The sequence below is a fragment of the Oncorhynchus masou genome, chromosome 2 (genome assembly GCF_036934945.1).
Source record: "Oncorhynchus masou masou isolate Uvic2021 chromosome 2, UVic_Omas_1.1, whole genome shotgun sequence".
NCBI lineage: Eukaryota > Metazoa > Chordata > Actinopteri > Salmoniformes > Salmonidae > Oncorhynchus > Oncorhynchus masou.
Genome location: NC_088213.1, coordinates 2,101,021 through 2,124,582, shown reverse-complemented (window position 1 = coordinate 2,124,582; position 23,562 = coordinate 2,101,021). Strand labels below are relative to the sequence as shown.

The following is a 23,562-nucleotide window of genomic DNA, read 5'->3' as shown; positions in this document are numbered from 1 at the left end:
CTAGTCCTACAACAAAACGCCTATACAAAGCCCCCACGCTGTCACTCAAACGTATTCTGTCTGCCTGCCAGGTGAAAATCTTTACCTGTCTGTGTTTAGGCTACCTGCCCCTCCCCTCTCCGAAGCATAGGCTACTGTACTGAGTACAAGCTTGATTCAGAAGATAGGGAGACAGGTTTTTATTAGCTAGAGAAGAATGGATTCACTCTTTCAGACACTATAGGCCTGGTATCACATTTCATGTTGGCTTTACACTACATTACTAAAAGCATGTGGACATCTTCTCGTCAAACATCTCATTCCAAAATGATGGACATTAATATGGAGTTGGTCCCCCCTTTGCTGCTATAACAGCCTCCACTGTTCTGGAAAGGCTTTCCACTAGATGTAGGAACATTGCTGCTATAACAGCCTCCACTCTTCTGGGAAGGCTTTCCACTAGATTGTGGAACATTGCTGCAGGTACTTGTTTCCATTCAGCCACAAGAGCATTAGTGAGGTCGGGCACTAATGTTGGGCAATTAGGTCTGGCTCGAAGTTGGCGTTCCAATTCATTCCATGGGTGTTCGGTGAGGTTGAGGTCAGGGCTGTGTGCAGGCCAGTCAAGTTCTTCCATACCGACCTCGACAAACCATTTCTGTATAGACCTCACTTTGTGCACAGGGGCATTGTCATGCTGAAACAGGAAAGGGCCTTCCCTTTCCAACACAGTTGGAAGAACAGTATCGTCTAGAATGTCGTTGAATGCTGTAGCGTTAAGATCTCCCTTCACTGGAACTAAGGGGCCTAGCCCGAACCATGAACAGCCCCAAACATTCCTCCTCCACTAAACTTAATAGTTGGCACTATTTATTCAGGCACGTAGCGTTCTACTGGCATCTGCCAAACCCAAATTTGTCCGTCTTGGCATTGCACATGGTGATCTTAGGCTTGTGTGCGGCTGCTCGGCCATGGAAACCCATTTTATGAAGCTCCCGACAAACAGTTCTTGTGCTGATGTTGCTTCCAGAGGCAGTTTGGAACTTGGTAGTGAGTGTTGCATCCGAGGACAGACAATTGTTACGCACTTCAGCACTCGGCGTTCCCATACTGTGAGCTTGTGTGGCCTACCACTTCGCGGCTGAGTTGTTGTTGCGCCTGGTATATGACCTGGTGAGTGTATGTATTATATATGACCTGGTGAGTTTATATATTCACATTATATTATATATGACCTAGTGAGTTTATATATTCACATTATATTATATATGACCTGGTGAGTTTATATGTTCACATTATATTATATATGACCTGGTGAGTGTATATATTATATATGACCTGGTGAGTTTATATATTCACATTATATTATATATGACCTGGTGAGTGTATATATTATATATGACCTGGTGAGTGTATATACTATATATGACCTGGTGAGTGTATATACTATATATGACCTGGTGAGTGTATATATTATATATGACCTGGTGGTTTATATATTATATATGACCTGGTGAGTGTATATATTATATATGACCTGGTGAGTGTATATATTATATATGACCTGGTGAGTTTATATATTCACATTATATTATATATGACCTGGTGAGTGTATATATTATATATGACCTGGTGAGTGTATATATTATATATGACCTGGTGAGTGTATATATTATATATGACCTGGTGGTTTATATATTATATATGACCTGGTGAGTGTATATAATATATATGACCTGGTGGTTTATATATTATATATGACCTGGTGAGTGTATATATTATATATGACCTGGTGAGTTAATATATTATATATGACCTGGTGAGTGTATATATTCACATTATATTATATATAACCTGGTGAGTGTATATATTATATATGACCTGGTGGTTTATATATTATATATGACCTGGTGAGTGTATATATTATATATGACCTGGTGGTTTATATATTATATATGACCTGGTGAGTGTATATAATATACAGTGCCTTGGGAAAGTATTCGGCCCCCTTGAACTTTGCGACCTTTTGCCACATTTCAGGCTTCAAACATAAAGATATAAAACTGTATTTTTTTGTGAAGAATAAACAACAAGTGGGACACAATCATGAAGTGGAACGACATTTATTGGATATTTCAAACTTTTTTAACAAATCAAAAACTGAAAAATTGGGTGTGCAAAATTATTCAGCCCCCTTAAGTTAATACTTTGTAGCGCCACCTTTTGCTGCGATTACAGCTGTAAGTCGCTTGGGGTATGTCTCTATCAGTTTTGCACATCGAGAGACTGAAATGTTTTCCCATTCCTCCTTGCAAAACAGCTCGAGCTCAGTGAGGTTGGATGGAGAGCATTTGTGAACAGCAGTTTTCAGTTCTTTACACAGATTCTCGATTGGATTCAGGTCTGGACTTTGACTTGGCCATTCTAAAACCTGGATATGTTTATTTTTGAACCATTCCATTGTAGATTTTGCTTTATGTTTTGGATCATTGTCTTGTTGGAAGACAAATCTCCGTCCCAGTCTCAGGTCTTTTGCAGACTCCATCAGGTTTTCTTCCAGAATGGTCCTGTATTTGGCTCCATCCATCTTCCCATCAATTTTAACCATCTTCCCTGTCCCTGCTGAAGAAAAGCAGGCCCAAACCATGATGCTGCCACCACCATGTTTGACAGTGGGTATGGTGTGTTCAGGGTGATTAGCTGTGTTGCTTTTACGCCAAACATAACGTTTTGCATTGTTGCCAAAAAGTTCCATTTTTGTTTCATCTGACCAGAGCACCTTCTTCCACATGTTTGGTGTGTCTCCCAGGTGGCTTGTGGCAAACTTTAAACGACACTTTTTATGGATATCTTTAAGAAATGGCTTTCTTCTTGCCACTCTTCCATAAAGGCCAGATTTGTGCAATATACGACTGATTGTTGTCCTATGGACAGTCTCCCACCTCAGCTGTAGATCTCTGCAGTTCATCCAGAGTGATCATGGGCCTCTTGGCTGCATCTCTGATCAGTCTTCTCCTTGTATGAGCTGAAAGTTTAGAGGGACGGCCAGGTCTTGGTAGATTTGCAGTGGTCTGATACTCCTTCCATTTCAATATTATCGCTTGCACAGTGCTCCTTGGGATGTTTAAAGCTTGGGAAATCTTTTTGTATCCAAATCCGGCTTTAAACTTCTTCACAACAGTATCTCGGACCTGCCTGGTGTGTTCCTTGTTCTTCATGATGCTCTCTGCGCTTTTAACGGACATCTGAGACTATCACAGTGCAGGAGCATTTATACGGAGACTTGATTACACACAGGTGGATTGTATTTATTATCATTAGTCATTTAGGTCAACATTGGATCATTCAGAGATCCTCACTGAACTTCTGAAGAGAGTTTGCTGCACTGAAAGTAAAGGGGCTAAATAATTTTGCACGCCCATTTTTTCAGTTTTTGATTTGTTAAAAAATTTGAAATATCCAATAAATGTCGTTCCACTTCATGATTGTGTCCCACTTGTTGTTGATTCTTCACAAAAAAATACAGTTTTATATCTTTATGTTTGAAGCCTGAAATGTGGCTAAAGGTCGCAAAGTTCAAGGGGGCCGAATACTTTCGCAAGGCACTGTATATTCACATTATATTATATATGACCTGGTGAGTGTATATATTATATATGACCTGGTGAGTGTATATATTGTATATGACCTGGTGGTTTATATATTATATATGACCTGGTGAGTGTATATATTATATATGGGAACTGGTTAATGAGTGAGTTTATATATTATATATGACCTGGTGAGTTTATATATTCACATTATATTATATATGACCTGGTGAGTTTATATATTATATATGACCTGGTGAGTGTATATATTATATATGACCTGGTGAGTGTATATATTATATATGACCTGGTGAGTGTATATATTATATATGACCTGGTGAGTTTATATATTATATATGACCTGGTGAGTGTATATATTATATATGACCTGGTGAGTGTATATATTATATATGACCTGGTGAGTTTATATATTCACATTATATTATATATGACCTGGTAAGTGTATATATTATATATGACCTGGTGGTTTATATATTATATATGACCTGGTGAGTTTATATATTATATATGGGAACTGGTTAATGAGTGAGTTTATATATTATATATGACCTGGTGAGTTTATATATTCACATTATATTATATATGACCTGGTGAGTTTCTATATTATATATGACCTGGTGAGTTTTTATGGTATATATGACCTGGTGAGTTTCTATATTATATATGACCTGGTGAGTTTTTATGGTATATATGACCTGGTGAGTTTATATATTATATATGACCTGGTGAGTTTTTATGGTATGTATGACCTGGTGAGTTTATATATTATATATGACCTGGTGAGTTTATATTGTATACATGACCTATTGATGACCTATAGTTTATATTATACAGTGACAAGAACAAGTATATGAACCCTTTGAATTACCTGGAATTCTGCATAAATTGGTCATAAAATTTGATCTGATCTTCATCTAAGTCACAACAATAGACAAACACAGTCTGCTAAAACTAATGAAAAAAACATTGTATTTTTATTGTCTGGTGAGTTTATATTTACATGATATATTACCTGGTGAGATTATATATGTAAATTATATATGACCTGGTGAGATTATATATGTAAATTATATATGACCTGGTGAGATTATATATGTAAATTATATATAATCTCACCAGGTAATAAATATATGTAAATTATATATGACCTGGTGAGATTCTATATTTACATGATATATTACCTGGTGAGATTATATATTTATATGATACATTACCTGATGAGTTTTTGGCCTGCCTGTCAAACCCTTCAAATGCAAGGTGAGGAAAGGATGTAAGGATGACCTTTACAAACATCTGCATTAAAGGATCCTCAATTTCTGATTCCATCCAGTGGACATAACATTGGTGTTTGCCTACAGGGGAGGGTTTCGGACACTGTTATTTGAATTCTGAAATAAACGCCCCCTAGTCTTTCGTGTTGCAGGTTGGTTATTGCCTCAAATAGGGACTGGTAGCAGTGACTACAGTTAGGTCTTGGTGTTGGTTAATAGGGACTGGTAGCAGGGACTACAGTTAGGTCTTGGGGGTTGGTTAATAGGGACTGGTAGCAGGGACTACAGTTAGGTCTTGGGGGTTGGTTAATAGGGACTGGTAGCAGTGACTACAGTTAGGTCTTGGGGGTTGGTTAATAGGGACTGGTAGCAGTGACTACAGTTAGGTCTTGGGGGTTGGTTAATAGGGACTGGTAGCAGGGACGACAGTTAGGTCTTGGGGGTTGGTTAATAGGGACTGGTAGCAGCCAGGGACTACAGTTAGGTCTTGGGGGTTGGTTAATAGGGACTGGTAGCAGCCAGGGACTACAGTTAGGTCTTGGGGGTTGGTTAATAGGGACTGGTAGCAGCCAGGGACGACAGTTAGGTCTTGGGGGTTGGTTAATAGGGACTGGTAGCAGCCAGGGACTGCAGTTAGGTCTTGGGGGTTGGTTAATAGGGACTGGTAGCAGCCAGGGACGACAGTTAGGTCTTGGGGGTTGGTTAATAGGGACTGGTAGCAGCCAGGGACTACAGTTAGGTCTTGGGGGTTGGTTAATAGGGACTGGTAGCAGGGACTACAGTTAGGTCTTGGGGGTTGGTTAATAGGGACTGGTAGCAGTGACTACAGTTAGGTCTTGGGGGTTGGTTAATAGGGACTGGTAGCAGCCAGGGACGACAGTTAGGTCTTGGGGGTTGGTTAATAGGGTCTGGTAGCAGGGACTACAGTTAGGTCTTGGGGGTTGGTTAATAGGGACTGGTAGCAGCCAGGGACGACAGTTAGGTCTTGAGGGTTGGTTAATAGGGACTGGTAGCAGGGACTACAGTTAGGTCTTGGGGGTTGGTTAATAGGGACTGGTAGCAGTGACTACAGTTAGGTCTTGGGGGTTGGTTAATAGGGACTGGTAGCAGGGACGACAGTTAGGTCTTGGGGGTTGGTTAATAGGGACTGGTAGCAGGGACTACAGTTAGGTCTTGGGGGTTGGTTAATAGGGACTGGTAGCAGGGACTACAGTTAGGTCTTGGGGGTTGGTTAATAGGGACTGGTAGCAGGGACTGCAGTTAGGTCTTGGGGGTTGGTTAATAGGGACTGGTAGCAGGGACTGCAGTTAGGTCTTGGGGGTTGGTTAATAGGGACTGGTAGCAGGGACTACAGTTAGGTCTTGGGGGTTGGTTAATAGGGACTGGTAGCAGCCAGGGACTACAGTTAGGTCTTGGGGGTTGGTTAATAGGGACTGGTAGCAGGGACTGCAGTTAGGTCTTGAGGGTTGGTTAATAGGGACTGGTAGCAGGGACGACAGTTAGGTCTTGGGGGTTGGTTAATAGGGACTGGTAGCAGGGACTACAGTTAGGTCTTGGGGGTTGGTTAATAGGGACTGGTAGCAGGGACTGCAGTTAGGTCTTGGGGGTTGGTTAATAGGGACTGGTAGCAGGGACTGCAGTTAGGTCTTGGGGGTTGGTTAATAGGGACTGGTAGCAGGGACTGCAGTTAGGTCTTGGGGGTTGGTTAATAGGGACTGGTAGCAGGGACTACAGTTAGGTCTTGGGGGTTGGTTAATAGGGACTGGTAGCAGCCAGGGACTACAGTTAGGTCTTGGGGGTTGGTTAATAGGGACTGGTAGCAGGGACTGCAGTTAGGTCTTGAGGGTTGGTTAATAGGGACTGGTAGCAGGGACTACAGTTAGGTCTTGGGGGTTGGTTAATAGGGACTGGTAGCAGCCAGGGACGACAGTTAGGTCTTGAGGGTTGGTTAATAGGGACTGGTAGCAGGGACTGCAGTTAGGTCTTGGGGGTTGGTTAATAGGGACTGGTAGCAGCCAGGGACTACAGTTAGGTCTTGGGGGTTGGTTAATAGGGACTGGTAGCAGCCAGGGACGACAGTTAGGTCTTGAGGGTTGGTTAATAGGGACTGGTAAGCAGCCAGGGACTACAGTTTGGTCTTGGGGGTTGGTTAATAGGGACTGGTAGCAGTGACTACAGTTAGGTCTTGGGGGTTGGTTAATAGGGACTGGTAGCAGGGACTAAATCGAATCAAATCAAATTTTATTTGTCACATACACATGGTTAGCAGATGTTAATGCGAGTGTAGTGAAATGCTTGTGCTTTTAGTTCCAACAATGCAGTAATAACCAACAAGTAATCTAACTAACAATTCCAAAACTACTGTCTTATACACAAGTGTAAGGGGATAAAGAATATGTACATAAAGATATGAATGAGTGATGGTACAGAGCAGCATAGGCAAGATACAGTAGATGGTATCGAGTACAGTATATACATATGCGATGAGTATGTAAACAAAGTGGCATAGTGTCACGTAGAGTAGGCCAGAAGGCTAAACTGGATAACCTAACCTCTATCAAAATAAAAAAGATGGCGGAACCGCAAAAGTTCTTCTGTGCAAAGGTGTTTATTTACAAGTGATTCCGGAACAAAAAACAACAGTACTGCCATCAACGTCTACCTTATGGGACAGCTTAAAAACAATGCTGCCCCATCCACAGCTCAATCCAAACTGCCTCTCTAGAGACTGGAGGAGAGGCTCCTTTTGTAGGGCTAGCCCCTCCCCTCAGAACAATTAACCCTAATTAATTAATCAATTAACAATACAAACCTACATTTTCCATGAACTAAACATACTAAAGGATATACATTGCAACACGGTTTTAAACAATATCACAACCTAACATTTACAACATTACATCACTACTGACAATATCTTTCAATATGCCCATATGCATCAATGAGCCATTTGGGACAGGCACTATAAAGCCAACCCAATTCCCTTAGCTCGGGTCCTTTTCCAGCATACCCGGAAGCTACAGAGTTGGAGAGAGAGGAACAGAACAAACAAACAATGCGCTCATCCACAACATTGATAAGTATAATAATTATTGTATCTCTCAAATATGAACATTGACAAGTGTGAAATGCATGCACCAAGACAGAAGTTAATTTGTGTGTCGACCCACATTGTTAACTTATCTTATAATGGCGCAGGGAGGAGTGATGAATATGTGTGTGCGTTAAAGAACCAAATGCTGCCCGCGGCCAGTGACGGACTTCTACGTCACATTACCTTCCTCCTCTCCTGAAGCGACCATGTTCGGGAGCCTTGATAGGTAGTCCGCAGTAACGTTCTCTTTTCCTGCCTTGTGACGGACACAGAACCTGAAGGGCTGGAGCTCCAGATACCACCTGGTCACACGAGAATTCCGGTGCTTCGTGGTCTGGATCCAGGTCAGTGCTCTGTGGTCCGTGTGCAGGTCAAATTCCCTCCCAAGAAGGTAGTAACGGAGGCTATCTAGGGCCCACTTTATAGCCAGGCACTCCTTTTCGATTGTAGAATACCTGGTTTCCCTGGGCAACAGCTTCCGACTCAGGTACAGCACAGGAAGCTCTTCTCCTGGCTCCCCTTGGGCCAGTACAGCTCCAATTCCTACAGCCGAAGCGTCCACCTGCACGAGAAATCTCTTCTGAAAATCAGGGGTCTGGAGAACAGGGAATGAGCACATTCGTTTTTTCAGTGTCATGAAGGCTTCCTCACACTCCTCAGTCCACTTCACAGGGTTGCTGGCCCCCTTCGAAGTGAGGTTGGTCAGAGGGACAGCGATGGTCGAAAACTGTGGAATGAATCTCCGGTACCACCCTGCCAGACCTAGGAAGGATTTCACCTGTGTCTTGGTTCTGGGTCGAGGGCTATTCCTGATGGACTCCACTTTCTCCACCTGAGGCCGAACTTCACCCTTACCCAGCTGGTAACCCAGGTACTTTGTCTCCCGTTTCTCCCACTCACACTTCAGGAGGTTAAGCGTGAGGCCTGCTTCATGGATCTTCCCCAGAACTCTGCTAAGATGCTGTATGTGCTCCTCCCAGGAGTGGCTGTAGATCACCACGTCGTCCAAGTAAGCAGCACAGTAATCGTCACAGTCCTGGAGGACCTTGTCCATCAGCCTCTGGAAAGTCGCAGGGGCCCCATGAAGGCCAAACGGCATGACCTTGAACTGGAACAGGCCCATTGGCGTCCGGAATGCAGTGTAGGCCTTGGATTGTTCATCCAGGGGCACCTGCCAGTACCCTTTGCAGAGATCCAATGTGGTGATGTAATGAGCTCTACCTATTCTCTCCAGTAAGTCGTCAATGCGGGGCATGGGATAGGTATCAAACTGGGAGATGGCATTCACCTTACGGAAGTCCATGCAGACGCGCAAAGAGCCATCCTTCTTTGGGACAATGACAATAGGGCTGCTCCATTCACTTGAAGATGGCTCGACAACATCCATCTCCATCATGGTGTGGACCTCTTCCTTGAGGGCTACCACCAGCCTCTCAGGCACACGGTAAGGATGCTGGCGGACAGGGTTCTGGCCAGGTTTCAAATGAATGACGTGTTCTAGGACTTTGGTTCTTCCTGGTCTCTGACTGAAGAGGGCCGGATACTTGCCAAACAGCTGCTTCAGCTCATCTTGCTTGTCTTCTTCCAGGTGAGCCAGTATGACTTCTGCTCGTTCTTTCCATGCCTCTGTGACCCCATCCGACTCATCCTCTTCTACTCTGCGGACCAGAAAGGACTTTCCTTTGGAGAGTTCCTCTTTCTCCTCCCAGGCCTTGAGAAGGTTCACATGGTAGGTTTGCTTCTTCTTACCCTTGTCCGGGTGCAGCACCTCGTAGGTCACTGGGCCCATCTTCCTCCCAATTAGGTACGGTCCTTGCCATTGCGCAAGGAGCTTGCTGGTAGACGAGGGAAGGAGGAGCAGGACTTTCTGTCCTGGCTCAAACTTTCTGTGGCGAGCGTGCTGGTCATAGCCTCTCTTCTGGACCTTCTGGGCTTGCTGAAGGTTTGCTCTAGCTTCCTCTCGGTACCGTTCCAACCTGTCTCGCATCTGGAGGACATACTGGACAATCCCCTGTCATTGATCAGAAAAGGTAATGTACCTGTTAATGACATTGATTATGGTCATCAGACACTGATCCAATGTGTCCATGGTGACCAGTCACAGCAGCCCACAGCTGATCTCACAGTTGAGATTCAGGGTCAGAAATACCTCCTCAAAGTTGGGGTAATGGAGAAGCTACCTTTTGAGATGATTTTGGGGAGGGATGTGCCTGTACTCTCTGATCTGTTGGGAAGTGTGGGGGGTCAGCTATATGGGCAGTCAGTTTGCCAGTCTGATGTTCAGATGGCATGTTCAGTTGTCACTCGTGCCCAGGCCAAAGCTGGTTTACAACCTTTGCCTGACTTGTGTGATAGTCTGTGCGAGGGGGGAACCAAAGGGCCCAGAAAGTCACGCCGCCAGCGGCGCCTTGAGAAGTATGTGGGAACCCCTGTACCTGTTGCTGATGTGTCTGGGTTGATGCTGTTGCTGAGAACGCAATCCTGTACGCATTCCTTTACCTCTCTTTTTGGAATTCATTGATTTGCGGTACGCCATCCCACCACTGCCACCATATGTCACGTAGAGTAGGCCAGAAGGCTAAACTGGATAACCTAACCTCTATCAAAATAAAAAAGATGGCGGAACCGCAAAAGTTCTTCTGTGCAAAGGTGTTTATTTACAAGTGATTCCGGAACAAAAAACAACAGTACTGCCATCAACGTCTACCTTATGGGACAGCTTAAAAACAATGCTGCCCCATCCACAGCTCAATCCAAACTGCCTCTCTAGAGACTGGAGGAGAGGCTCCTTTTGTAGGGCTAGCCCCTCCCCTCAGAACAATTAACCCTAATTAATTAATCAATTAACAATACAAACCTACATTTTCCATGAACTAAACATACTAAAGGATATACATTGCAACACGGTTTTAAACAATATCACAACATAACATTTACAACATTACATCACTACTGACAATATCTTTCAATATGCCCATATGCATCAATGAGCCATTTGGGACAGGCACTATAAAGCCAACCCAATTAATTTGTGTGTCGACCCACATTGTTAACTTATCTTATAATGGCGCAGGGAGGAGTGATGAATATGTGTGTGCGTTAAAGAACCAAATGCTGCCCGCGGCCAGTGACGGACTTCTACGTCACACATAGTTAAAGTGGCTAGTGATACATGTATTACATAAGGATGCAGTAGATGATAGAGTACAGTATATACGTATACATATGAGATGAATAATGTAGGGTATGTAAACATTATATTAGGTAGCATTGCTTAAAGTGGCTAGTGATATATTTTACATAATTTCCCAACAGTTCCCATTATTAAAGTGGCAGGAGTTGAGTCAGTGTGTTGGCAGCAGCCACTCAATGTTCGTGGTTGCTGTTTAACAGTCTGATGGCCTTGAGAGAAGCTGTTTTTCAGTCTCTCGGTCTCAGCTTTGATGCACCTGTACTGACCTCGCCTTCTGGATGATAGCGGGGTGAACAGGCAGTGGCTCGGGTGGTTGTTGTCCTTGAGGATCTTTATGGCCTTCCTGTAACATCGGGTGGTGTAGGTGTCCTGGAGGGCAGGTAGTTTGCCCCCGGTGATGTGTTGTGCAAACCTCACTACCCTCTGGAGAGCCTTACGGTTGTGGGCAGAGTAGTTGCCGTACCAGGCGGTGATACAGCCCGCCAGGATGCTCTCGATTGTGCATCTGTAGAAGTTTGTGAGTGCTTTTGGTGACAAGCCGCATTTCTTCAGCCTCCTGAGGTTGAAGAGGCGCTGCTGCGCCTTCTTCAAGATGCTGTCTGTGTGGGTGGACCAATTCAGTTTGTCTGTGATGTGTATGCCGAGGAACTTAACTTACTACCCTCTCCACTACTGTTTCATCGATGTGGATAGGGGGGTGTTCCCTCTGCTGTTTCCTGAAGTCCACAATCATCTCCTTAGTTTTGTTGACGTTGAGTGTGAGGTTATTTTCCTGACGCCACACTCCGAAGGCCCTCACCTCCTCCCTGTAGGCCGTCTCGTTTATTGTCCTGGGGCTACTTTACCCTAAGACTGACTACAGTTAATAGCCATGTCCTGATGTTGTCATGTCCTGATGTTGCCATGTCCTGATGTTGCCATGTCCTGATGTTGCCATGTCCTGATGTTGCCATGTCCTGATGTTGTCAAGCCAAACGATCACGATTATGAACATATACTGTTACTCGTGCTTTGACTTTCCCAGGTGTGCGGGAAGTCGTTCAACAGAATGTACAACCTGCTGGGTCACATGCACCTCCACGCCGGCTCCAAACCCTTCAAGTGTCCTTACTGCTCCTCCAAGTTTAACCTGAAGGGGAACCTCAGCCGACACATGAAGGTCAAACACGGCATGGACATCTCACCTGACGGACAAGGTAGGGCTTGACCCCTAACCCTTTACCCTAATAATTTACCTTAACCCAAACCCTTTACCCTGAGACCAAACCCTTTACCCTAACCATTTACCTTAACCCAAACCCTTTACCCTGAGACCAAACCCCTAACCCTTTACCCTGAGACCAAACCCTTTACCCTAACCATTTACCTTAACCCAAACCCTTTACCCTGAGACCAAACCCCTAACCCTTTGCCCTAACCCTTTGCCCTAACCCTTTGCCCTAACCCTTTGCCCTAACCCTTTGCCCTAACCCTTTGCTCTAACCCTTTGCCCTAACCCTATGCCCTAACCCTATGCCCTAATCCTTTGCCCAAACCCTTTACCCTAAGACCAAACCCTTTACCCTAACCCAGCATGAACATCTCCCCTGACAGACAAGGTGGGGCTTTATCCCTAACCTTTTACCCTAAGACCAAACCCTTTACCCTAACCCAGCGTGAACATCTCCCCTGACGGACAAGGTGGGGCTTTATCCCTAACCTTTTACCCTAAGACCAAACCCTTTACCCTAAGACCAAACCCTTTACCCTAACCCAGCGTGAACATCTCCCCTGACGGACAAGGTGGGGCTTTATCCCTAACCTTTTACCCTAAGACCAAACCCTTTACCCTAAGACCAAACCCTTTACCCTAACCCAGCATGAACATCTCCCCTGACGGACAAGGTGGGGCTTTATCCCTAACCCTTTACCCTAAGACCAAACCCTTTACCCTAACCCAGCATGAACATCTCCCCTGACGGACAAGGTAGGGCTTTATCCCTAACCCTTTACCCTAGGACCAAACCCTTTACCCTAAGACCAAACCCTTTACCCTAAGACCAAACCCTTTACCCTAACCCAGCGTGAACATCTCCCCTGACGGACAAGTTAGGGCTTTATCCCTAACCCTTTACCCTAAGACCAAACCCTTTACCCTAAGACCAAACCCTTTACCCTAACCCAGCATGAACATCTCCCCTGACGGACAAGGTAGGGCTTTATCCCTAACCCTTTACCCTAAGACCAAACCCTTTACCCTAAGACCAAACCCTTTACCCTAACCCAGCGTGAACATCTCCCCTGACAGACAAGGTGGGGCTTTATCTTTAACCCTTTACCCTAACCCAGCATGAACATCTCCCCTGACGGACAAGGTGGGGCTTTATCCCTAACCCTTTACCCTAGGACCAAACCCTTTACCCTAAGACCAAACCCTTTACCCTAACCCAGCGTGAACATCTCCCCTGACGGACAAGGTGGGGCTTTATCCCTAACCTTTTACCCTAAGACCAAACCCTTTACCCTAACCCAGCATGAACATCTCCCCTGACAGACAAGGTGGGGCTTTATCCCTAACCCTTTACCCTAGGACCAAACCCTTTACCCTAGGACCAAACCCTTTACCCTAAGACCAAACCCTTTACCCTAACCCAGCATGAACATCTCCCCTGACGGACAAGGTAGGGCTTTATCCCTAACCCTTTACCCTAGGACCAAACCCTTTACCCTAAGACCAAACCCTTTACCCTAAGACCAAACCCTTTACCCTAACCCAGCGTGAACATCTCCCCTGACGGACAAGGTAGGGCTTTATCCCTAACCCTTTACCCTAAGACCAAACCCTTTACCCTAAGACCAAACCCTTTACCCTAACCCAGCGTGAACATCTCCCCTGACAGACAAGGTGGGGCTTTATCTTTAACCCTTTACCCTAACCCAGCATGAACATCTCCCCTGACGGACAAGGTGGGGCTTTATCCCTAACCCTTTACCCTAGGACCAAACCCTTTACCCTAAGACCAAACCCTTTACCCTAACCCAGCGTGAACATCTCCCCTGACGGACAAGGTGGGGCTTTATCCCTAACCTTTTACCCTAAGACCAAACCCTTTACCCTAAGACCAAACCCTTTACCCTAACCCAGCATGAACATCTCCCCTGACGGACAAGGTGGGGCTTTATCCCTAACCTTTTACCCTAAGACCAAACCCTTTACCCTAAGACCAAACCCTTTACCCTAACCCAGCATGAACATCTCCCCCAATGGACAAGGTAGGGCTTTATCCCTAACCCTTTACCCTAAGACCAAACCCTTTACCCTAAGACCAAACCCTTTACCCTAACCCAGCATGAACATCTCCCCCAATGGACAAGGTGGGGCTTTATCCCTAACCTTTTACCCTAAGACCAAACCCTTTACCCTAAGACCAAACCCTTTACCCTAACCCAGCGTGAACATCTCCCCTGACGGACAAGGTGGGGCTTTATCCCTAACCTTTTACCCTAAGACCAAACCCTTTACCCTAAGACCAAACCCTTTACCCTAACCCAGCATGAACATCTCCCCCAATGGACAAGGTAGGGCCCTCCTCTCCTTCCTCTCATCTCACGATCCATCACTTATTTATTCAGCCACCTAACTACCATTCCTGTAGCCTTCTTATTGTAGGCTTAGTGTTAGTAACAGTCAATGAGTAGCCTGACTTGGTGGTTGTATATCCTGTTTGTTAAAACTTTGTTTGTGATCCTGTTGGTGTTCTGGGTTGGGGTTAGGGTTTGTTCTTACACTGCCTTTTGGTTCGGGGTTAGGGTTTGTTCTACCACTGTGTTCTGGGTTAGGGTTGGTTCAACCACTGGGTTCTGGGTGGGTTCAGCCACTGTGTTCTGGGTTTGTTCAACCCTGGGTTCTGGATTGGGGTTGGTTCTACCACTGGGTTGGGGTTGGTCCTATCACTGTGTTCTGGGTTTGTTCAACCTCTGGGTTGGGGTTAGGGTTGGTTCTACCACTGTGTTCTGGGTTGTGGTTGGTTCTACCACTGTGTTCTGGGTTAGGGTTTGTTCTACCACTGTGTTCTGGGTTAGGGTTGGTTCAACCACTGGGTTCTGGGTGGGTTCAGCCACTGTGTTCTGGGTTTGTTCAACCCTGGGTTCTGGATTAGGGTTGGTTCTACCACTGGGTTCTGGGTGGGTTCAGCCACTGTGTTCTGGGTTTGTTCAACCCTGGGTTCTGGATTAGGGTTGGTTCTACCACTGGGTTCTGGGTGGGTTCAGCCACTGTGTTCTGGGTTTGTTCAACCTCTGGGTTGGGGTTAGGGTTGGTTCTACCACTGTGTTCTGGGTTGTGGTTGGTTCTACCACTGTTCTGGGTTGGGGTTAGGGTTGGTTCTACCACTGTGTTTGGGGTTAGGGTTGGTTCAACCACTGTGTTCTGGGTTGGGGTTGGTTCAACCACTGTGTTCTGGGTTGGGGTTGGTTCAACCACTGTGTTCTGGGTTGGGGTTGGTTCAACCACTGTGTTCTGGGTTGGGGTTGGTTCAACCACTGTGTTCTGGGTTGGGGTTGGTTCAACCACTGTGTTCTGGGTTGGGGTTGGTTCAACCACTGTGTTCTGTGTTGGGGTTGGTTCTACCACTGTGTTCTGGGTTGGGGTTGGTTCTACCACTGTGTTCTGGGTTGGTTCTACCACTGTGTTCTGGGTTGGGGTTGGTTCTACCACTGTACTCTCCCTAACAGCCCTGTTTCTCTGTGTGTTCCCAGATGCTCTTCCTGAGATGGAGGGCCAGGGCCACTATGAGGAGGACAACTTTGACTTTGGGACCTCAGGGGCAAACAACAACATGGATAATGGAGGCTCCCAGAACCTCACCAAGCTCACCACGGCCAACATGGACGACATGGACAACTATTACAACTTTGGGAAGGATACAGCTAACTACAACACGTCTTGAGCAGTAGGAGAAAAGTGTTAATGGACTACAGACCATTAGACACCATGGATTAATGGAGAAGAGACCATGGGTTAATGGTGTATTAACTGCAGACCATGTGTTAATGTAGAGGAGACCATGGGTTATTGGTGGACTAACTACAGACCATGGGTTATTGGTGGACTAACTACAGACCATGGGTTATTGGTGGACTAACTACAGACCATGGGTTATTGGTGGACTAACTACAGACCATGGGAAAACAGAAAGGAAAATGCCACACTGCTGCTCATGCTCCCAGCTGATATTTATTTATAACGTTTCCACCCTTAGGTCTTCATCAGGTATCCAGGACCTAATGGTGGAAAGATTGTTATAAATAAATATCTGGGAGCATGAGCAGCAGTGTGGCGTTTCCCTTTCTGTTTTCCATGAGTTTACCTATAACTCCAGCACCTGTGGAAAGTACCTGGATGTGTGTATGTTCTTCAGCTTTTGTTAATGGAGAGGAGACCATGGGTGGGGAACAGACAACATGGCTGCCGTGCTGTGGCAGTGAGAGAGACTGGGTTAGGGCGTGCTGTGGCAGTGAGACTTGGTTAGGGCGTGCTGTGGCAGTGAGCGAGACTAGGTTAGGGCGTGCTGTGGCAGTGAGAGAGACTGGGTTAAGGTTAGGGCGTGCTGTGGCAGTGAGACTAGGTTAGGGCGTGCTGTGGCAGTGAGAGAGACTAGGTTAAGGTTAGGGCGTGCTGTGGCAGTGAGACACGGGGAGGGGGTTCATGGACTCTTTAAGAACCAGAACTGACCTGTCCTGATGGAGGGGCAGGACATGCACTTCAACAGCCAATCCATGCCACCCGTCTCTGATAGAAGTGACTCTGAGACTGACAATTGGGTCTAGAAGTCCTTTGGGATATTCTACCAGTCATGATTGGTCTAGAAGTCCTTTGGGATATTCTACCAGACATGATTGGTCTAGAAGTCTTTGGGATATTCTACCAGACATGATTGGTCTAGAAGTCCTTTGGGATATTCTACCAGACATGATTGGTCTAGAAGTCTTTGGGATATTCTACCAGACATGATTGGTCTAGAAGTCCTTTGGGATATTCTACCAGACATGATTGGTCTAGAAGTCTTTGGGATATTCTACCAGACATGATTGGTCTAGAAGTCCTTTGGGATATTCTACCAGACATGATTGGTCTACCAGACATGTCTAGAAGTCCTTTGGGATATTCTACCAGACATGATTGGTCTAGAAGTCCTTTGGGATATTCTACCAGACATGATTGGTGTAGAAGTCCTTGGGATATTCTATCAGACATGACTAAAGACTATAGTGACAGATCTAAACTCTAAGTTGTGGTTTGGAACTGTATCAGCACTCAAATCAGTTTTACACAGAACCATCTTACCTACCATGGAATCATTCACCAATCATTATGTTTTGACAGAAGGCCGTGCCAGATGCAGTATAACTCTGATCTTAGATCCAACTAGACACACTGTATACAGCGCCTTCAGAAAGTCTTCACACCCCTGGACTTTTTACACATGTTGTGTTATAGCCTGAATTTAAAATGGATTCAATGTCACTGGCCTACACACAATAATACTCCATAATGTCAAGGTGAATTTGTTTGTAGAATTTTTTATGAGAAGCTGAAATGTCTTGAGTCAGTAAGTATTCAACCTTTATTGCCAGCCTAAATAAGTTCAGGAATAAAAATTTGCTTACCAAGTTGCATGGACTCAGTCTGTGTGCAATAATACTGTTTATCATGTTTCTTGAATGACTACCTTCTCTGTACCCCACACATACAGATAATAAGGCCCCTCAGTCAAGCAGTGAATTTCAAACACAGATACAACCACAAAGACCAGAGAGGTTTTCCAATGCCTTGCAAAGAAGGGCACCTATTGGTAGATGGGTATAAAATAAAAAAGCAGACATTGATTATCTCTTTGAGCAGGGTGAAGTTTTTAATTACACTTTGGATAGCATATCAATATACCAAGTCACTACAAAGATGCAGGAGTCATTCCTAACTCAGTTGCAGGAGAGGAAGGAAATCGCTCAGAGATTTCACCATGAGGCCAATGGTGACTTTAAAACAGTTAGAGTTTAATGGCTGTGATATAAAACTGAGGATGGATCAACAACATTGTAGTTACTCCACAATACTAACTTGAATGACAGAGTGAAAAGAAGGACGCCTCTACAGAATACAAATATTCTAAAACATGCATCCTTTTTGCAATAAGGCACTAAAGTAATACTACAAAAAATGTCAAAGAAATTAACACTTTGTATTCAGGACATAAAGTTATGTTTGGGGCACATCCAATACAACACATCACTGAGTACCACTCTCCATATTTTCAAGCATGGTGGTGACTGCATCATGTTATGGGTTTGCTTTTCATCATTAAGGACTGGGGAGGTTTTCAGGATAAAAAAACTGAATGGAGCTAAGCACAGACAAAATCCTAGAGGAAGACCTGGTTCAGTCTGCTTTCCAACATACACTGGGAGATGAATTTACCTTTCAGCAGGACAAAAACACAAGGCCAAATATACACTGTGTCACAGCTTTCATCTGTAGAAGGAGAGGCGGACCAAAATGCAGCGTGGTTGTTATTCATTGTACTTTAATAAAAAAAACTGTACAACAAACTAACAAACGTGTGAAAACCTAAACCAGTCCTATCTGGTGCAAAACACGGAGACAGGAACAGTCACCCACAAACACACAGTGAAACCCAGGCTACCTAATTATGGTTCCCAATCAGAGTCAATGACTAACACCTGCCTCTGATTGAGAACCATATCAGGCCAGACATAGAAATAGACAAACAAGACATCCAACATAGAATGCCCACTCAGATCACACCCTGACCAACCAAAACATAGAAACATACAAAGTAAACTATGGTCAGGGTGTGACACACTGAACAAAAATATAAACGCAACATGCTACAATTTCAAAGATTCTGAGTTACAGGTCATAAGGAAATCAGTCAATTGAAATAAATTCATTAGACCCTAATCTATGGATTTCACATGACTTGAAATACAGATATGCATCTGTTGGCCACAGATACCTTAACAAAAAGGTATGTGCATGGATCAGAAAACCAGTCTATCTTTTTAATTTTACCTTTATTTAACTAGGCAAGTCAGTTAAGAACAAATTCTTATTTTCAATGACGGCCTAGGAACAGTGGGTTAACTGCCTGTTCAGGGGCAGAACGACAGATTTGTACCTTGTCAGCTCGGGGGTGTGAACTTGCAACCTTCCAATTACTAGTCATACGCTCTAACCACTAGGCTACCCTGCCGCCCATTTGGTGCACCGCAACACATCGCCATCGTATAGAGTTGATAAGGCTGTTAATTGTTACCTGTGGAATGTTATGCCACTCTTCAATGGCTGTGTGCAGTTGCTGGATATTGGCAGGAACTGGAACACACTGTCATACACGTTGATACAGAGCATCCCAAACATGCTCAATTAGTGACATGTCTGGTGAGTATGCAGGCCATGGAAGAACTGGGACATTTTCAGCTTCCAGGAATTGTGTTCAGATCCAAGTGACATGGGCCCGTGCATTATCATACTGAAACATGAGGTGATGGCGGTGGATGAATGGCACGACAATGGGCCTCAGGATCTCATCACGGTATCTCTGTGCATTCAAATTGCCATCGATAAAATGCAGTTGTGTTCATTATCCATAGTTTGTGCCTGCCTATACCATAATCCCACCGCCACCATGGGGTACTCTGTTCACAACGTTTACATCAGCAAACCTCTCGTACACTCGACGCCATACACACTGTCTGCCATCTGCCCGGGACAGTTGAAAATGGGATTAATCCGTGAAGAGCACACTTCTCCAGCATGCCAGTGATAATTGAAGGTGAGTATTTTCCCACTGAAGATGGTTACGACGCCGAACACGCAGATGAGCTTCCCTGAGACAGTTTTTGACAGAACTTTTGTGCAGAAATTCTTCGGTTGTGCAAACCCACAGTGTCATCAGCTGTCCAGCTGGCTGGTCTCAGACAATCCGGCAGGTGAAGAAGCTGGTTATGGAGGTCCTGGGCTACAGTGGTTAAACATGGTCTGCGGTTCTGAGGCTGGTTGGATGCACTGCCAAATTCTCTAAAACTACGTCGAAGGCGGCTTATGGTAGAAATTAACATTACATTATCAGGCAACAGTTCTGGCGGACATTCTTGCCGTCAGCATGCCAATCGCACGCTCCCTTAAAACTTGAGACTTCTTGGCATTGTGCTGTGTGACAAAACTGCACATTTTTGTGGCCTTTTATTGTCCCCAGCACAAGGGGTACCTGTGTAATGGTCATGCTGTTTAATCAGCTTCTTGATTTGTCACACCTGTCAGGTGGATGGATTATCTTGGCAAAGGATAAATGCTCACTAATGGATGTCAACAAATTAGTGCACAACATTTGAGTGAAATAAGCTTTTTGTGTGTATGAAACATTTCTGGGATATTTTATTTCAGCTCATTAAACATGGGATCAACACTTATCCATTTTTGTTCAGTATACATTTGAGTTGCTTACCAAGATGACATTGAATGTTCCTGTGTGGCCTAGTTACAGTTTTTACTTAAAACTACTTGAAAATCTATGGCAAGACCTTAAAATGGCAGTCTAGCAATGATCAACAACCAACTTGACAGAGCTTGAAGAATTAAAAAGCTCTTAGAGACTTACCCAGAAAGACACAGGTGTAATCATTGCCAAAGGTGATTCTAACATGTATTGACTCAGGGGGTTGAATACTTATCTAATCACAATATATTAGTGTTTTATTTTTCTTTCTTTTTTACAGATGTTAGAATTTTTCTTCCACTGTGACGGATTATTTTGTGTAGATCGTTGACAATTAAATCAATTTTAATCCCACTTTGTAAAACAACAAAATCTGGAAAGAGTTGAGAGGTACTTTCTATTAGACATTGATACATAACATGTTTGAATGATCTTCACAACATGTCTGTTCTGCAGCATGGAGGAGCACAGGAACAGTCTTCTATGAGCTGATCTGAAGTCAGGTCTATACTTCCCAAAGTGACTGCTGTCTGCTGTTTCTAATGGCTAATACTACAACATGTTGCTGATGTGTAACCACTTACAGTACTGTCTCCTTACTCTACAAACAAACCTTTTTCCCCCACCTTGTTTCACTTGGTTTAGCTTGACATTCAGACCAGATCTGGACCGGGCTGCCTGAGACGGTACGACCAGATCTGGACCGGGCTGCCTGAGACGGTACGACCAGATCTGGACCGGGCTGCCTGAGACGGTACGACCAGATCTGGACCGGGCTGCCTGAGACGGTACGACCAGATCTGGACCGGGCTGCCGCCTGAGACGGTACGACCAGATCTGGACCGGGCTGCCTGAGACGGTACGACCAGATCTGGACCGGGCTGCCGCCTGAGACGGTACGACCAGATCTGGACCGGGCTGCCGCCTGAGACGGTACGACCAGATCTGGACCGGGCTGCCTGAGACGGTACGACCAGATCTGGACCGGGCTGCCTGAGACGGTACGACCAGATCTGGACCGGGCTGCCTGAGACGGTACGACCAGATCTGGACCGGGCTGCCGCCTGAGACGGTACGACCAGATCTGGACCGGGCTGCCGCCTGAGACGGTACGACCAGATCTGGACCGGGCTGCCTGAGAAGGTACGACCAGATCTGGACCGGGCTGCCTGAGACGGTACGACCAAATCTGGACCGGGCTGCCTGAGACGGTACGACCAGATCTGGACCGGGCTGCCTGAGACGGTACGACCAGATCTGGACCGGGCTGCCTGAGACGGTACGACCAGATCTGGACCGGGCTGCCTGAGGCGGTACGACCAGATCTGGACCGGGCTGCCTGAGACGGTACGACCAGATCTGGACCGGGCTACCTGAGATGGTACAAGCAAGACTTTTAACTACACACAGTGGTCAATACAAGCAGGACTCTGTAACATCAAACAGTGGTCAATAACTGGCCCGGGCACATTTTTTAGACCATTCCATTGGTCCTAAAGTGTCCCGCAGCACTGGCCGAGTTAAAACTAATTCACCCTCTCTCTGGTTCTGTTTTGGGGAACACCTGCCCCCCCATTCTACTATGCAGGGAGCCTTGATTCACACTAAAACTAAAACCCTGGTATAGTTGTTTTTGGAATGATTAAAATCCAACTGAAACCTCACATTACTATTTAATAAAGGTTCTTTGGTTTCTGTTTTTCAGTCTTGTTTTAATCTGTCTGCATTCTGTAATTCCTCAAACTGAACGTTTGTTGTAATGACTAGACAGTATGTTTCAACCTTGTAAGTTAGTACAGTATATAACCCTATTGTGCTCCCATATCATACAGTCAAAGGGTCCAACTGCTTCTGTAGTCTAATCATGTCTTTCTAACCCGAATTCTAACCCTGGAATTGTTTAGCCCAGCCTGTGATGTCATGTTTCAGTTGGAATCTACTTGTGCCTCCATGTCGCCACCTGCTGTACAGACAACACAGTAGGAACAGCTTTCTGAATCTTGCCTGTGAAAGAATCTGTGGCCCTCCATTAAGTGGTACAGTGACTCCCGGACGTCAGAGGAATTTCACCTTTACCTTCCCTGGGCTGGAAGATCAGCCGCCTCTGTCCATTTGATAAATAGTTAAATAAAAAACTTGAATAGCCACCAAGAAATATTCAAATGAAACTTGGTGTAGTGTGAACACCACAGTGTGGAGTCCAAAGGTGTTAAGGAGCGCTGCCATCCCTCCCTGAGATGCTCATTGCTGTCAGTGTCCTACAGCGTAAAGACGTGAGCACAGCGTAGAGACAGTGACCATACATACATACATACATATCCCAACCAGAAGCCATGGATTACAGGCAACATCCACACTGAGCTAAAGGCTATAGCTGCCGCTTTCAAGTAGCAGGACTCTAATCCTGAAGCTTATAAGAAATTCCAAAATCCCTGACGAACCATTAAACAGGCAAAGTGTAAATACAGGACTAAGATCGAACCGTACTACACCGGCTCTGACGCTTGTCGGATGTGGCAGGGCTTGCAAACCATTACAGACTACAAAGGGAAGCACAGCCAAGAGCTGCCCAGTGACACGAGCCTACCAGATGAGCTAAACTACTTCTACGCTCTCTTCGAGACAAATAAAATCATTCTAAAATATTTCGAAAGCCAGGTTAACAAACAGATCACCGTACCTTCTCCACTATGCAATCTGGTTTCCGAGCTGGTCAAGGGTGCACCTCAGCCACGCTCAAGGTCCTAAACGATATCATTATCACCAACGATAAAAGACAGTACAGTGCAGCCGTCTTCATCGACCTGGCCAAGGCTTTCGATTCTGTCAATCACTGCATTCTTATCGGCAGACTCAATAGCCTTGGTTTCTCAAATGACGGCCTCGCCTGGTTCACCAACTACTTCTCAGATAGAGT

At 45.1% G+C, this 23,562-nt stretch overlaps 1 protein-coding gene across 5 annotated transcripts in view; it reads left to right on the top strand.

Annotated features, from left to right (window-relative positions):
- Nucleotides 1-17,258, top strand: part of znf710b (zinc finger protein 710b) — a 57,394-nt gene extending 40,136 nt beyond the window's left edge. For 4 of the 5 annotated variants that reach the window (XM_064986683.1, XM_064986692.1, XM_064986698.1 and 1 more), the window contains 2 exons: nucleotides 12,173-12,344; nucleotides 15,886-17,258. In XM_064986683.1, coding sequence (XP_064842755.1) covers nucleotides 12,173-12,344; nucleotides 15,886-16,076 — 363 coding nt within the window. In that variant the 3' untranslated portion in view covers nucleotides 16,077-17,258. The remainder of the gene's footprint in view (nucleotides 1-12,172; nucleotides 12,345-15,885) is intronic. The other variant, XR_010457690.1, reaches the window with a different exon arrangement.
- The last annotated feature ends 6,304 nt before the right edge of the window (nucleotides 17,259-23,562 follow it).